Source organism: Neoarius graeffei, chromosome 19 (genome assembly GCF_027579695.1).
Source record: "Neoarius graeffei isolate fNeoGra1 chromosome 19, fNeoGra1.pri, whole genome shotgun sequence".
Lineage (NCBI taxonomy): Eukaryota > Metazoa > Chordata > Actinopteri > Siluriformes > Ariidae > Neoarius > Neoarius graeffei.
The window spans coordinates 22,097,570-22,114,995 of NC_083587.1; the positions used below are offsets into that span (position 1 = coordinate 22,097,570).

Genomic DNA, 17,426 nt, shown 5'->3' on the forward strand with positions numbered 1-17,426 from the left:
TCGGCAGCTCCAGCCCGACTTTGCAGTGGCTGTGACAAGATGTGTTATGCTCTGCAAAAAAAAACAAAAACATTGGTACAAAGCAAGCCCATTCACTTTTTTATGCTGATAAGAGAATTACAATGGTTTTTCATGTGACAAAAATGTGCGATTAAATTGCGATTAATCGCGAGTTAACTATGACAGTCGCGACATTAATCACGATTAAATATTTTAATCGCTTGACAGCACTATATAATACCTAATATATAATACGCACGATGTGATATTTGGATTGTAAGTGCAAAGAGATGTCATCTCATCTCATTATCTCTAGCCACTTTATCCTTCTACAGGCAAGCTGGAGCCTATCCCAGCTGACTACGGGCGAAAGGCGGGGTACACCCTGGACAAGTTGCCAGGTCATCACACGGCTGACACATAGACACAGACAACCATACGCAAAGAGATAACTACTGTTATTTTAATACAATAGTGCAAAACACTGGTTTCAAATTTATTGGCACGTCTATTTATATTTGTAGAAAGCTGCACTAAAGCACTTCTTGTTCAGTAATCTCAAAAGCTTGAGATTGTCAAAAGATCTTGGACCCTTTTCCATGCGTAACGTTTTAAGCTCTGTATATTTTATATTCTTAAAATGAATTAGTTTCTGGATGACATGGCTGAAATCTAAACATTGCAGCAACTGGAACACGCTGATTTTACGTCCCAGAACATTTACTGTCTTGATATTTGTCGTTATCTTGTTGAAAGATATGTCTATGGTCAGGTTTTAACCTCATGGCAGAGGCAACCATGATGAACCAGAGGCCAAGGTTTTCTCCAGGTTTTCTGGTTTCCTCCAACTTCCCATAAGCATGCTGTTGGGCAGACTGGTGACTCTAAATTGCCCCTAGATGTGAATGACTGTGTGTATATGTGTGTGGTCGCTATCCGGTGATGATTTATTAGTGGCTTATCTGGGACATATTCACATCCAGTTAAGCTGCGCCCAGGGTTCCAAGGATAGGCGACAGTTACCAAGATTAAGTGGTAATTTTGTAGTTTATAGAGTAGCGAGTATAATGAATGTTTATTCCTTATATGGTAGAATAAAATGATCAAGTCACGAATCTTCAAATTCATATAAATGTTTTATCGTTTCAAGATGTTAAGTGCCCTTTAAAATCCAGAAGTTAATTGTGAATAAATGTTTTGCAAAAAAAAAAGAAACAAAAAAATGAAAATAAGCCAGCATGACCTCAATGATGTCTTGGTACTGGAAATACAATGATCATGCTGGCTGGCTGGCTAGATAGATGGACAGACAGATTGATTGATTGATAGGTTTAATTTTCCCAAGCTGGGAAACTGTTACTGTATGTTATAGCAGCAAGTTATCAGAAATGTGAAAAAAGACACACTGTACAACGTAAAATAGAATTAAAAAAAAAAATCCCAAGAACAAGCCGACATCAGCCATATTGCCATCGTCTAAACCATACACCACTGGGATAAATGCCATCACAGTGCTACTTGCATTAGAAGAGGTCTGCAGGAGTCTGGGAATGTGTGTGTGTGTGTGTGTGTGTGTGTGTGTGTGTGTGTGTGTGTGTGTGTGTGTGATACACAATACACATCTGTCATCTCTTATCCAAAGCACGCTTCCATCATACTTCAAACAATCCCAGACATTCAAACTATCCTCATTGTGAGCTGAACTTCCAGGAACAGCTTCCTTTACATTGTCCTGCTGTTTATACGTTCACCATGACATGCACATGTCAAATTCTCATAAAGCAACCAGAACTGTGCTGCAAAGCAGAAACCCACATTCTACTCTCCACGATCAAATGATCTGGCTGAACTCTGAACTTGTAGGTCCAACACGGGCCTGTGCACGTGGGATGGCGGCACGAGACGAGAGCAGCTGCATGGTGAAGAGAAGCAGGAGGCTCCTTCTGTCCTGTTTCAGTGTGTGTGTATGAGATCGCTGCCAAAGCTCTGCTCTGTAAACTCAGCACTCAGCAACTGTTGACAGTTTGCAGAACAGATGACAGTGACACACTATAAAAACACGTCCCATGTCGAGCGGGAACACGGAGTGGTCTTTATTATAGTCGAGCCTGATTTCTGGAAATTTATGGTGTATTAATTGCCTTATATTGCACAATGTTATTACAGCATTGTTCTGGAAATGCTATGTTTAGCTTGACTTCTCTTCTTGAGCAGCAGATTTGCTAAAAATACGCCATATGTTTCTTTAGTTTGTTCCTCTAGAGGATGGTACAGTAGAGGAAGTTTCAGTCAGAAAGGCTTTAGAAAGAGACTCTGCTCTGTTCTAGCATATTGGGCGCAATCTAAATTTTTCTGTTCACCTCACACACAAAAAAGCTTGGTTTTTTTCTTTTGTGCTTCAAAACTAGTTGGATAGCTTGCCAAATAGCTTCAACTTTAGCTTCCTAACTAGCTGTTAGTTGGATAGCTTGCTAACTAGCTTGAACTTAGCTTCCTAACTAGCTGTTAGTTGGATAGCTTGCCAAATAGCTTCAACTTTAGCTTCCTAACTAGCTGTTAGATAGCTGTAGCTGTTAGTTGGATAGTTTGCCAACTAGCTTGAACTTTAGCTTCCTAACTAGCTGTTAGTTAGATAACTTGATAACTAGCTTGAACCTTCCTAACTATCTGTTAGTTGGATAGCTTGATAACTAGCTTGAACTTTAGCTTCCTAACTATCTGTTAGTTGGATAGCTTGCCAAATAGCTTGAACTTTAGCTTCCTAACTAGCTGTTAGTTAGATAGCTTGATAACTAGCTTGAACGTTAGCTTCCTAACTATCTGTTAGTTGGATAGCTTGCCAAATAGCTTGAACTTTAGCTTCCTAACTAGCTGTTAGTTGGATAGCTTGATAACTAGCTTGAACGTTAGCTTCCTAACTATCTGTTAGTTGGATAGCTTGCCAAATAGCTTGAACTTTAGCTTCCTAACTAGCTGTTAGTTGGCTAGCTTGCTAACTAGCTTGAACTTTAGCTTCCTAACTAGCTGTTAGTTGCATAGCTTGATAACTCGCTTGAACTTTAGCTTCCTAACTATCTGTTAGTTGGATAGCTTGATAACTAGCTTGAACTTTAGCTTCCTAACTATCTGTTAGTTGGATAGCTTGCTAACTAGCTTGAACATTAGCTTCCTAACTAGCTGTTAGTTGGATAGCTTGCCAACTAGCTTGAACTTTAGCTTCCTAACTAGCTGTTAGTTGCATAGCTTGATAACTAGCTTGAACTTTAGCTTCCTAACTATCTGTTAGTTGGATAGCTTGCCAAATAGCTTCAACTTTAGCTTCCTAACTAGCTGTTAGTTAGATAGCTTGATAACTAGCTTGAACGTTAGCTTCCTAACTATCTGTTAGTTGGATAGCTTGCCAAATAGCTTGAACTTTAGCTTTCTAACTAGCTGTTAGTTGGATAGCTTGATAACTAGCTTGAACGTTAGCTTCCTAACTATCTGTTAGTTGGATAGCTTGATAACTAGCTTGAACGTTAGCTTCCTAACTATCTGTTAGTTGGATAGCTTGCCAAATAGCTTGAACTTTAGCTTCCTAACTAGCTGTTAGTTGGATAGCTTGATAACTAGCTTGAACATTAGCTTCCTAACTATCTGTTAGTTGGATAGTTTGCCAAATAGCTTCAACTTTAGCTTCCTAACTAGCTGTTAGTTGGATAGCTTGATAACTAGCTTGAACATTAGCTTCCTAACTATCTGTTAGTTGGATAGCTTGCCAAATAGCTTGAACTTTAACTTCCTAACTAGCTGTTAGTTAGATAGCTTGCTAACTAGCTTGAAATTTAGCTTCCTAACTAGCTGTTAGTTGGATAGCTTGCTAACTAGCTTGAAATTTAGCTTCCTAACTATCTGTTAGTTGGATAGCTTGCCAAATAGCTTCAACTTTAGCTTCCTAATTAGCTGTTAGTTGGATAGCTTGCCAACTAGCTTGAACTTTAGCTTCCTAACTAGCTGTTAGTTGCATAGCTTGATAACTCGCTTGAACTTTAGCTTCCTAACTAGCTGTTAGTTGGCTAGCTTGCTAACTAGCTTGAACTTTAGCTTCCTAACTAGCTGTTAGTTGGATAGCTTGATAACTAGCTTGAACGTTAGCTTCCTAACTATCTGTTAGTTGGATAGCTTGCCAAATAGCTTCAACTTTAGCTTCCTAATTAGCTGTTAGTTGGATAGCTTGCCAAATAGCTTGAACTTTAGCTTCCTAACTAGCTGTTAGTTAGATAGCTTGATAACTAGCTTGAACGTTAGCTTCCTAACTATCTGTTAGTTGGATAGCTTGCCAAATAGCTTGAACTTTAGCTTCCTAACTAGCTGTTAGTTGGATAGCTTGATAACTAGCTTGAACGTTAGCTTCCTAACTATCTGTTAGTTGGATAGCTTGCCAAATAGCTTGAACTTTAGCTTCCTAACTAGCTGTTAGTTGGCTAGCTTGCTAACTAGCTTGAACTTTAGCTTCCTAACTAGCTGTTAGTTGCATAGCTTGATAACTCGCTTGAACTTTAGCTTCCTAACTATCTGTTAGTTGGATAGCTTGATAACTAGCTTGAACTTTAGCTTCCTAACTATCTGTTAGTTGGATAGCTTGCTAACTAGCTTGAACATTAGCTTCCTAACTAGCTGTTAGTTGGATAGCTTGCCAACTAGCTTGAACTTTAGCTTCCTAACTAGCTGTTAGTTGCATAGCTTGATAACTTGCTTGAACTTTAGCTTCCTAACTAGCTGTTAGTTGGCTAGCTTGCTAACTAGCTTGAACTTTAGCTTCCTAACTATCTGTTAGTTGGATAGCTTGATAACTAGCTTGAACTTTAGCTTCCTAACTATCTGTTAGTTGGATAGCTTGCCAAATAGCTTCAACTTTAGCTTCCTAACTAGCTGTTAGTTAGATAGCTTGATAACTAGCTTGAACGTTAGCTTCCTAACTATCTGTTAGTTGGATAGCTTGCCAAATAGCTTGAACTTTAGCTTTCTAACTAGCTGTTAGTTGGATAGCTTGATAACTAGCTTGAACGTTAGCTTCCTAACTATCTGTTAGTTGGATAGCTTGATAACTAGCTTGAACGTTAGCTTCCTAACTATCTGTTAGTTGGATAGCTTGCCAAATAGCTTGAACTTTAGCTTCCTAACTAGCTGTTAGTTGGATAGCTTGATAACTAGCTTGAACATTAGCTTCCTAACTATCTGTTAGTTGGATAGTTTGCCAAATAGCTTCAACTTTAGCTTCCTAACTAGCTGTTAGTTGGATAGCTTGATAACTAGCTTGAACATTAGCTTCCTAACTATCTGTTAGTTGGATAGCTTGCCAAATAGCTTGAACTTTAACTTCCTAACTAGCTGTTAGTTAGATAGCTTGCTAACTAGCTTGAAATTTAGCTTCCTAACTAGCTGTTAGTTGGATAGCTTGCTAACTAGCTTGAAATTTAGCTTCCTAACTATCTGTTAGTTGGATAGCTTGCCAAATAGCTTCAACTTTAGCTTCCTAATTAGCTGTTAGTTGGATAGCTTGCCAACTAGCTTGAACTTTAGCTTCCTAACTAGCTGTTAGTTGCATAGCTTGATAACTCGCTTGAACTTTAGCTTCCTAACTAGCTGTTAGTTGGCTAGCTTGCTAACTAGCTTGAACTTTAGCTTCCTAACTAGCTGTTGGATAGCTGTAGCTGTTAGTTGGATAGCTTGCCAACTAGCTTGAACTTTAGCTTCCTAACTAGCTGTTAGTTAGATAGCTTGCTAACTAGCTTCAACTTTAGCTTCCTAACTAGCTGTTAGTTGGATAGCTTGATAACTAGCTTGAACTTTAGCTTCCTAACTAGCTGTTAGTTGGCTAGCTTGCTAACTAGCTTGAACTTTAGCTTCCTAACTATCTGTTAGTTGGATAGCTTGCCAAATAGCTTGAACTTTAGCTTCCTAACTAGCTGTTAGTTAGATAGCTTGCTAACTAGCTTGAACTTTAGCTTCCTAACTATCTGTTCGTTGGATAGCTTGCCAAATAGCTTCAACTTTAGTTTGCTAACTAGCTGTTAGATAGCTCGTTTGCCAGCTAGCTTCAACATTAGCTTGTAAACTAGCTGTTAGATGAATACCTGTAGCTTGCTCAATAGCTTCAACTTTAACTTGCAAACTAGGTGTTAGTTGGTTAGGTTGCTAACTAGCTTCAACTTTCGCTTACTAATTAGCTGTTAGTTGGGTAGCTTGCTAACTAGATTCAACTTTAGCTTGATAACTAGATGTTAGTAAAATAGCTAGTTAAAGCTAGCTCTCCTGGTTTCAGCTAGCTACCTGTATAGATACTGTGTTTTGTTTTGGGGGTTTTTACAGACTACCTAATAGTTAGGTAGATATTTATAGCTGGTCACAGTATACACTGGTTAAGATTAAACAGAGGCATTTTGGGTAAAGGTTCAGAGGTGACAACGATTAGGCTCATGCGCTCATTCCTGTTACAATGCATAGCCTATTGTTTAAAAAAAAAGTTCATCACATAAAATGTTGATGTTAATATGCAAGCAATGCATTTTCTTGGCGTTTTCACAAAGGTGAAATAAATCAGTTGAAATTTAGGCTGTTGGCCTATTCCCCATCATCACATCTGTTGTCTGATTTTCTTACTTTAACTGAATTGTGATAGAAGTACATGTAGATAACAAGAAAATACTTGATTATTCTCTGAAATGTTGATAAAAGTGAACTTCTACAAAATGATAAAAGCACCTGTCTGAGCCATGGTTTGAGCCGGCGCATGTTTACATCAAAACGCATGTGCATGCACGAGTATCACGGTCACGCGCAAAGCGTCCTGGTTTTAGACTCGGCAAATCTGGTCACCCTAAGTTAGCAAGTTAAAATTGAAGCTGGTTAGCAAGCTATCCAACTAACAGTTAGGAAGCTAAAGCTGAAGCTATTTGGCAAGCTATCCAACTAACAGCTAGTTATCAAGTTTTGCTGTTCCAAAAATGAAGACTATCATACTATTAACAGACAGTTACTTAGTTTTCATTTGAAATGGATGCATGTTAGAAAGCAAGCCGACTAACGTAATATGCTAACTAATACGATGGCTTCATTAAATAGTTAGAAAATTCACACATATATTCACACTACATGCTATTTGTCATCACCTGTTTGTCTGGCTGTAGTCTGGATGTTGCCCCTGTCTGCACTGTAGACCTGTCATCTCTGATCCATTGCTCTCTTCCATCAGACATTCAACAATCACAGAAGTTTAAAAATCTTCCTGAATTTATGCCCTGCTTCCCAGGGGCATTCCAGCTATTAAAGCTTTAGTTGGATGAAAAACTCACCAATTAGAAATTTACACACGTTCTACACAGGCTACACATTCGTCCACATTCACTAATACTTCCATCACTGGTATCTTCTCTCCTGTCATTGACCTCGATCTATTTTTTTTTCCATTTCCATCTCCTCTGGACTCCTTTTAATTTTAGCCACGCTAAAGCCACCGCTTTGTCTGTGTCTCTGTCTCCCTTCGTTTCTCTGTGTCTCTCTTCAGAGGACCTGGATGACCTGAGGATGGAGGGGGTCACTGGCCTGGTTTCTTCTGGCAGTAAGTTCAGCCAAGGGCGCAGCTCCTACTGCCCCGAACCGCAGGCCAAAGTCACTCTCAACATCTGCTCAAGGTGTGCCAGGTAAATATTTACCCTCCGAGCAACCACTGGTGCCGTCTCTCCGTGTGTGCATACTCTCACAGTCACCTTCTCAGCTTCTGTTTAGCAAGTCAGCCACAATGTGTACACACACACACACACACACAAAACAGCTTACCACTTGAAAACACACTTACTAAACGTAGCCACATGCTACATGTGTATGTAACAGCTTATATGAATTCTATACACATACAGTTTTGGTCAGAAGTTTACATACAGTGACATGAATGTCATCTTGGATATGAATGTCATGACAATATTTGGGCTTTCAGTCATTTCTTTGAACTGTTCGTTTTCTGTGGCAGAATGTACAGCATACATCTTTAATTTAAAAAAACACTAGAATTTGGTGCACAAGTTTTAATTTTCTTTGGGTTTTCTGAAATCAACACAGTGTCAAAATTATACATACAGGGTCAAAAATATACATACAGCACACCTAATATTTGGGTAAAATGTCTCTTGGCAAGATTCACCTTGACCAAACATTTTTGTTTACCATGAACAAGCTTCTGGCAGAATTCTGGTTGGATATTTCACGACTCTTCATGGTAGAATTGGTAGCGTTCAATTAATTTTTTTTTTCTTGGCATGGACTCAACTTATAAGCACGGTCCATATATTTTCAATAGGGTTGAAGTCAGGACTTGTTTTAAGCGTAATGTTAGCCTGCTTTATCCTCCACAACTAGCTTTGATGTGTGTTTGGGTTCATTGTCCTTTTGTAACTGACAAGTCCCAAGTTGTGTTCAAGTTTCTGATGGTTTACGCTGAAGAATTCTGAGGTAGTCCTCCTTCTTCATTATTCCATCCACTTTGTGCAATGAACCAGCTCCACTGGCAGCAAAACAGCCCCAGAGCATGATGATCCTACCACCACCAGCTGGTACAGTGTCCCTCTGAACACGGTGGTCATTATGGCCAAACAACTCAATCTTTGTCTCATCTGACCATACAGCTTTCCTCCAGAAGGCTTTTACTTTGTCTGTGTGGTCAGCGTCAAACTTTAGTTTGAAGGTGTCAGTTTTGGAGCAGGGGGTTATTTCTTGGATAGCAGCCTCTTGGTCCATGGTGATCTGGACTGTAGACAGTGATCCATCAGCTTCCAGTTCATGGTAGGGCTGTGCCATGGTGGTTCCCAGGTTGTTCCTGACCATCCGAACCAATTTCCTTTCAGCTGAGGGTGACAGTTTTGGTTTTCTTGAAGCAAAGTGGCTTGGCAAAGTGACTACACCTCACAATAACTTGCATACAATTGTTTGAACTGATCTTGGAATTTGCAGTTGTTTAGAAATGGCTCCAAGAGACGTTCTGGAATTGTGTATATCTGCGATCCTCTTTCTCAGATCTGCACTGAGCTCCTTGGACTTCCCCATTTTACTGTGTGTTGGTCAGTCCAATGAGTGCTGTAAGCAAACCCTTTTTATGAAGCCACAGAGAAGCTACCAGCTGTAGTCAATCATGATCACGAACAGGAAGTTAAGAGACCTCGGCCTTGGCAAGATAAGAGACATTTTGGAAGTTTCAGCACCTCTGAATTAATAATCTAAGTGAGCGTATGTAAATTTTTGACCCTGTATGTATAATTTTGACCCTGTGCTGATTTCAGAAAACCCAAAGAAAATTAAAACTTGTGCACCAAATTCTAGTGTTTTTTTTTTAATTAAAGATCTATGCTGTACAATATGCCACAGAAAAACAACAGTTCAAAAAAATGACTGAAAGCCCAAATATTGCCATGACATTCATATCCAAGATGACATTCATGTCACTGTATGTAAACTTCTGACCACAACTGTACACTTTTACATTACCTCTGCCAGGAGGTTAATTCATTTGAGGTTTTTTTTTTTCAATATTTACTAACGGTGGCCGTTTTTGAAGCTCTGTCCAAAGTTTGGAGGTGGATTTATTGGCTAGAAGTTACTTAGATGATAATGTAGTTCCATTGAGCCTAGATAATCGAATACAAGCAAATATTTATCATAAATCATGTTCAGGAGCATTTTCGCAAGAAATGTGGTGTTTAGGAAAATCCACTTAGTTCCGAAAAAAACTTTTGTATTCAACGAGAGCTCCTGATTTAGTGTAAATGTACATATTGGGAGCTTCAGCAATGTGAACCTGGATTGATCGGCTTTGAATCATATAATTGGTGATGAACTGTTTTGATTTTATTGATTATGTATGTTTAGTTTACTTATTTTGTGAAAAATTTGTGAAACTCAATGGTTTCATATTAATGATTTGAAAGAAAGTGAACCAAAGTAATGGCATCGTATAAAATGAGAAAGTGTGTGTATGAGTTTGTGTGTATGGTGGCTGACGTACTGTGGCTGAGCAGCATTGCTCAAAAATTTAGAGCATCATTAACTGTTTATGGAACAGCTATGGCCTAAAGGTTCGAGAAGCAGCCTTGGGTCCAAAGGGTTGCTGGACTGATTCCCTGAACCAGCAGGAAAAATGTGGGAGGAGAGAATTACTGGGGAAGCCATGGCCTAAAGATTAGAGAAGCAGCTTTGGGACCAAAAGGTTGCTGGTTTGATTCCCTGGATCAGCAGGAATGGCTGAAGTGCCCTTGAGCAAAGCAACTAACCCCCAACTGCTCCCCAGGCTGCCCATTACTGTGGGTATGTCAGGGCCCTGTTGTACATCGCTCTGGATAAGAGCGTCTGTGAAAAGCCTGTAATGAAATGTTTATTTGGCATTTTGTGATTTTCAGTTCTTTGCGAGCTTTTTTGATCTTACAAAGTTTTATGTCCCTTGCTAAATATACATCCCATGTGCTGTGCATGTGCTTGGTAATTTACAGGTGATAGGTGTATGAAGAAATGTGTTACCGAAATGTGTAAATTGTTTCATAAAAATTTTCAAAAGACACGTTTGAGTTCAATTTGTCCTATTCTTAAAGGTCATTGGCAAGGGTCGGAGGTGAAACGTAGAATATCAACTTTATTGTCTAGAAGAACGACCCAAAAAGCGAACTTAATCTTCCTAGTGTCTAATTTGCACCCTAAAATTGAATAAAACGGTTAAAATATACTGTTGTGCCCAAGTTCCGAAGGTTTGTTTACATCTCACTTATGCACACTTTTACCGCCAGGGGACCGTCTTCGTGACGTCATTCAAGGCAAACAGACTGGGAGCAGCTCTGTGTTTACCTGTGAACCGAGCACACGTGTACGGACTTTGGTCGTGAGAGGTTGTGTAACATGTCTGAAAGTGATAACGATTTTGAAGTAGGAACTCTCCAAATTGAATATCGAGAGGTGAAACCATATATGTATGAATCTATGGCCATTGTGAAGCAATCAGTGAATGTGGCTCACTGGTTTGACCGTGCAGCCTTGGAATCGGACAGCGACTTGGCCGACTCTGATTGTGGTGACCCCGGACCTCAACAAGACTCGCACCCAAACGATTTATCCTGGTAGTTATGATAAATTCCTACTTTCGTCGTAATACTAAATAAGAGCCCTTTTGAAGAATAATTAAACCGCCCTCCCTAGTGGATATAGGGAACGATTACTGGACAGTGCGCCGGTAGGCCACATTAGCCTGCCATCCACAGCATTGTACTATTTATAGCCGACTCTAAGCGAGGAAATATCCCTTTGTCTCTGTGGCAGCGGGGGCGTGGTCAAGCGCCGGTCTGTGACAGGAGGGCGGAGTCAGGGAAGGTGAGTGGCAGAATCACTACACCTGAGAGCAATTAACCTGTGTTTGTGTCTTCCCAGTGACCGCGCCCTACTTAAGGAGGGAGAGCGAGAGCAGAGGGGCTCTTGCTGAACCAGACGCTGAGTGTGTGTGTGTGTGTGTGTCTGAAAAGTGCACATAATTGTTATGCTGAAAAGCGTGGTAATAAAACGTGCTGTCAAACCTGATCTCTGTCCTGCCGTCCTCTGTGCTCCACCCACGAACACTGAACCGTTACAGTGGTGCTGAAAGCTGAAACCCGGAACCTGGAGCACAGCAGCCTCACAGCCCCATGGAGTCCTCCCCGTTTGCTGAACTGATCCACGCCCTCACCATGGCCCAGCAAAGCCAGCACCAGGCGCTACTCACCCTCCGAAAGGAGCAAGAAGAGCGGTTCGAGACCCTGGTGTTGGCCCAACAAGAAGATCGCCAGGCGTTCCGGCACCTCCTCGCGTCGGCGGGGCCCACCAGCGCTCCTACCGCGGGCCCGTCTCCCCTCACCGTCACCAAGATGGGCCCGCAGGACGACCCCGAGGCGTTCATCATGCTCTTTGAGCAAGTCGCCGAAGCCTCGGGGTGGCCAATGGAGCAGCGCGCGGCGCGCCTCCTCCCCCTGCTCACGGGAGAAGCACAGCTGGCCGCGCTACAGCTCCCCGCCGACCGCCGGCTGGCCTACGCGGACCTCCGCCGGGCCGTCCTCCAGCGCGTGGGGCGCACTCCAGAACAGCAGCGCCAGCGCTTCCGCGCGCTGCGCTTGGAGGAAGTCGGCCGGCCGTTCGCGTTTGGCCAGCAGCTCCGGGACGCCTGCTGGCAGTGGCTGAGGGCCAACAACCGTGATGCCGAAGGAATCCTCGACCAGGTGGCGCTGGAACAGTTCGTCTCTCGCTTGCCAGCAGGAACTGCGGAGTGGGTCCGGTGCCACCGCCCGGCGTCGCTGGATCAAGCAGTCGAGCTGGTGGAGGACCATTTGGCGGCTGTCCCGGCGGCAGGACAGCAGATGGCATCTTCTCTTCTCTCCTCTTCTCTCTCTCTCTCTCTCTCCCCCTCCTCCTGTGTCCCGTCCTCGCCCCATTCCCCCTCCGCGGAGGCGGGGGCCGGCACCACCCCAGCCGGCCCGCCGCACCCGCGGTGTCCTCCTGTTTCTCCCTTCTGTGTCTGTCTCTCCCCCACCTCAGGTGAGTGAACCCCAGATCACCGGTGCAGAGGGAAAGCCCGGGCCGGTTTGCTGGTGCTGCGGGGAGCCGGGCCACCTTCAACAGCAGTGCACGGCAACGGAAGTGGGCGCGGTGGTTCGGATCCCCGACGCGCCAGAGGCCGCCCTCGATCGGGCCGGAGCGTATCACATACCGGTGAGTATCCAAGGGGCTACATATCAGGCGTTGGTGGATTCTGGTTGTAATCAGACCTCAATTCGCCAAAGCCTGGTTCAAAACGAGGCATTGGGGGGAGCACAGGGGGTGAAGGTGTTGTGTGTGCACGGGGATGTTCACAGCTACCCTTTGGTGTCGGTCCACATTATTTTCAGAGGGGAAAAATTTATAGTGAAGGCGGCGGTTAATCCCCGCCTTACCCACTCTCTAATTTTGGGGACTGATTGGCCGAGATTTTGGGGTTTAATGACACGCCTAATAAAGAGTGGGTCCTGCCATTTAACAGGGGGAGGTCCCGGTGCCGCTTTAGCGGGAGCAGCTGTCGCAGAGCCGTCTACGTCATCTCCGCGTCAGAGTGAGGAGCCGCCGGTTCCTCCTCTCTCTATTGGGGAATCCCTCGCGGATTTCCCATTAGAACAATCGCGAGACGAGACTCTGTGACATGCATTTGACCAAGTGAGAGTAATCGATGGTCAAACGCTCCAGCCGAACGCCACCCCGTCCTTCCCCTACGTCGCAATTATGAAGGATAGGTTATACCGAGTGACGCAGGACACTCAAACTAAAGAGCGTGTCACGCAGCTTTTAATTCCGAAGAGCCGCCGGGAATTGGTATTCCAGGCGGCTCACTTTAATCCCATGGCCGGACACTTAGGGCAGGATAAAACACTAGCCCGAATAATGGCCCGATTCTATTGGCCGGGGATTCGCGGCGATGTCCGTAGGTGGTGTACAGCATGCCGCGAATGCCAGTTAGTAAATCCAGCGGCCATTCCAAAAGCGCCTTTGCGCCCTCTTCCATTAATCGAGACCCCATTTGAAAGAATTGGGATGGATCTCGTCGGGCCATTAGATCGGTCAGCACGAGGGTACTGCTTTATATTAGTTCTGGTGGACTATGCAACGCGATACCCGGAAGCAGTGCCTCTGCGCAATATCTCAGCACGCAGTATTGCAGAGGCGCTCTTCCGCGTCATCTCCCGAGTTGGAATCCCGAAAGAGATTCTGACTGATCAAGGCACTATGTTTATGTCACGGACACTGCGCAAACTGTATGGGTTATTGGGGATTAAACCGATCCGCACCAGCGTGTATCACCCACAAACGGACGGTTTAGTAGAACGGTTCAACCGCACCCTCAAAAATATTATTAAAAAATTCGTAAGTGAGGACGCACGTTATTGGGATAAGTGGCTCGAACCCTTGCTGTTCTCAGTGCGAGAGGTTCCCCAAGCCTCCACGGGGTTCTCCCCGTTTGAATTATTATATGGGCGTAAGCCGCGTGGCATCCTAGATGTGCTGCGGGAAAATTGGGAGGAGGGACCTTCACAAAGCAAAAACGAAATTCAGTACGTTATGGACCTGCGCGCAAAACTCCACACGCTCATCCACCTAACTCAGGAGAATTTGCGGCAGGCCCAGGAACGGCAAACCCGCCTGTACACCAAGGGTACGCGCCTTAGAGAGTTCACTCCGGGAGATAAAGTACTCGTACTGCTGCCCATGTCGAGCTCCAAATTGATCGCCAAGTGGCAAGGACCCTTTGAGGTCACATGGCGAGTCGGGGATGTCGACTATGAGGTGAGGCGAACGGACAGGGGTGGGGCGCTACAGATTTACCACCTCAATCTGCTTAAACTCTGGAACGAGGAGGTCCCCGTGGCATTGATGTCGGTGGTTCCGGAGAAGGTGGAGCTGGGGCCGGAGGTTCAAAAAGGGAGATTGGCATCACGTACCTCTCCGGTCCCCTGTGGAGACCACCTCTCCCCGACCCAACTCACGGAGTTCGCCCAGTTGCAGACCGAGTTTTCGTATGTGTTCTCGCCCCTGCCCGGTCGCACGAACCTCATAGAGCACCACATCGAGACGCCCCCGGGGGTGGTAGTGCGTAGCCGCCCTTACAGGCTACCCGAACACAAAAAAAAGGTGGTTCGGGAAGAACTTCAGACCATGCTCGAAATGGGCATCGTCGAGGAGTCCCACAGTGACTGGAGCAGCCCGGTGGTCTTGGTACCCAAGGCCGATGGGTCGGTCCGGTTCTGTGTGGACTATAGGAAAGTCAACATGGTGTCTAAATTTGACACGTACCCAATGCCTCGTATTGACGAGCTGCTCGATCGACTCGGCACGGCTTGCTTTTATTCAACACTGGATTTGACGAAGGGATATTGGCAGATCCCCTTGACTCCACTATCCCGAGAAAAAACGGCCTTTTCCACACCGTTTGGTTTACACCAATTCGTCACACTTCCGTTTGGGCTGTTTGGGGCACCCGCGACGTTTCAGCGGCTGATGGATAGAGTCCTCCTTCAGAGGTAAAGGCTGCACTGTGTGGGGGGCCACTTCTACACTCCCCTGACTTTTCTCTCCCCTTTATGTTGCAGACCGATGCGTCGGACAGAGGGCTGGGGGCGGTTTTGTCCCAGGAGGGGGAGGGGGAGGACCGCCCCGTCCTGTATATAAGCAGGAAGCTGGCGGTGTGTGAGGGGCGCTACAGCACCATAGAGAAAGAGTGTCTGGCCATCAAGTGGGCGGTCCTCGCCCTCCGGTACTACCTGCTGGGGCGCCCTTTCACCCTCTGTTCGGACCACGCGCCCCTCCAGTGGCTCCACCGCATGAAAGATGCCAACGCGCGGATCACCCGTTGGTATCTGGCACTCCAACCCTTTAATTTCAAGGTGGTCCACAGGCCGGGGGCGCAGATGGTCGTGGCGGACTTCCTCTCCCGCCAAGGGGGGGGGAGTCGGCTGCAGGCCGGACAGCCGCCCGGCCTGAGTCGGGCGGTGGGGGTATGTGGCAGCGGGGGCGTGGTCAAGCGCCGGTCTGTGACAGGAGGGCGGAGTCAGGGAAGGTGAGTGGCAGAATCACTACACCTGAGAGCAATTAACCTGTGTTTGTGTATTCCCAGTGACCGCGCCCTACTTAAGGAGGGAGAGCGAGAGCAGAGGGGCTCTTGCTGAACCAGACGCTGAGTGTGTGTGTGTGTGTGTCTGAAAAGTGCACATAATTGTTATGCTGAAAAGCGTGGTAATAAAACGTGCTGTCAAACCTGATCTCTGTCCTGCCGTCCTCTGTGCTCCACCCACGAACACTGAACCGTTACAGTCTCATTTCCACAATGATTGTACAGGATCCCTCAGGATTCTTGACTTGTCAATTGCAAGCAAAAGTAAAAATATTTACCTCCAATCTTCTTCTTTTTGCTTGAGCGTTGCTGCTCCGTTTCTTCTTTGACTGCTTGATATTTTTCACGCGCACAATCCCTACTCTCTCCGCCTCGTCTCCTCTTCCGGAAAAAGCCAACCCTCTGGCTTCATGCGCACAATCCACTCTCTCTGCCTCGTCTCCTCTTTCGGAAAAAGCCAACCCACTCGCTCCGCTTCTTCTCCTTTTTCGGAAAAAGCCGACCCTCTCGCTCCGCCTCTTCTCCTGTTTTGGAAAAAGCCAACCCACTCGCGCCGCCTCTTCTCCTTTTTCGGAAAAAGCCAATCCTCTTGCTCCGCCTCTTCTCCTTTTTCGGAAAAAGCCAATCCTCTCGCTCCGTCTCTTCTCCTCTTCTGGAAAAAGCCAATCCACTCTCTCTGCCTCTTCTCCTCTCTCGGAAAAAGGTAAAAACTTCTTCCTGAACCGGTCCCGTTGTTACAGTTCACTGCACAACAATAAGGCATGGTTTTATTTGGAAATTCCCGAACGCACGTCTGTGCTCAAGCCGAACGTGTTAGGACTGGGGACTGTCTTGGCCTCTAGAGGCCGCTGTTATTGCTTTATCTTGTCATGTTTGTTTTGGCCTCTAGAGGTCGCCACCGCTTCTGTGTTTTGTGTTTGTTTTGATTGCCTGTTTCCATGTGCCTTTTACCCCCACCTGTTCTTTATTTCCTGCCCCGCCCAGTTTCTTAATTTCCCTGTGTATAAATACTTCCTCAGTTTGGTCCCTAGTCACGGAGTCTTTGTGCTGTTATGTTATTACTAGAGACCTGTGTTCCTTGCCTTTGTGGTCTTTTGTACTTTGCTTTCTTGTGGACTTTTTGCACTTTGTATTTACCATTTTGGATCTTCTGAGCGTTTGGATTTTTTGCCTTTTCTTATTTTTTGGCTTTTTGTTTTGACTTTGACCTTTTGGATTTTTATTTTTTCCCGTATATCTTCTGAGCGTTTGGATTATACTTTTGTTTTTTGCCTTGGATTTTTTGCATTGTAAATAAACTGTTTTTTCTACTCTACTTTTGCCTGACTCCTCTGCACTTGAGTCATTCCCCTGGTGGCCCAGTGGGGGTTTGCTGGATTACTACACCAGCAACCTGCGTTCTATTCCCAGCAAAACCCTAACAGAACGGCCATGTAAGTAAACGGAAGTGGACTCAACTCAAGTGGTTTGTTTGGCTTAAATGACATCACGCGCCAAATGGTCACAGAAATTCGCCGCGATCCGCGCTTACTTATTAACAATACTTCTTGGGACCAGAAGAAAATTACAGAGGGTTTTCTAACATATAAAGTTTTAAGTGTGCATAAAATTAAAACCGTTTACTCTGAGCTTTAATAAGGCCCATCTTTACTAATACCTGTAGCAAGTGTTTGATGTGCGATGTGTACACTGCTAAACTGGTGGCTTTAAGCTTCCTTTTTCTTATTAGCTACAGTGCTCAGCGTAAAATGAG

General features: G+C 44.7%; 1 protein-coding gene across 1 annotated transcript in view; it reads left to right on the forward strand.

The window, feature by feature from the left end:
* c19h8orf34 (chromosome 19 C8orf34 homolog) overlaps positions 1 to 17,426 on the forward strand; it is a 233,269-nt gene that overhangs the window by 144,451 nt on the left and 71,392 nt on the right. The window contains exon 8 of the mRNA XM_060900851.1: positions 7,547 to 7,682. Within this exon, the coding sequence (XP_060756834.1) occupies positions 7,547 to 7,682 (136 nt within the window). The remainder of the gene's footprint in view (positions 1 to 7,546; positions 7,683 to 17,426) is intronic.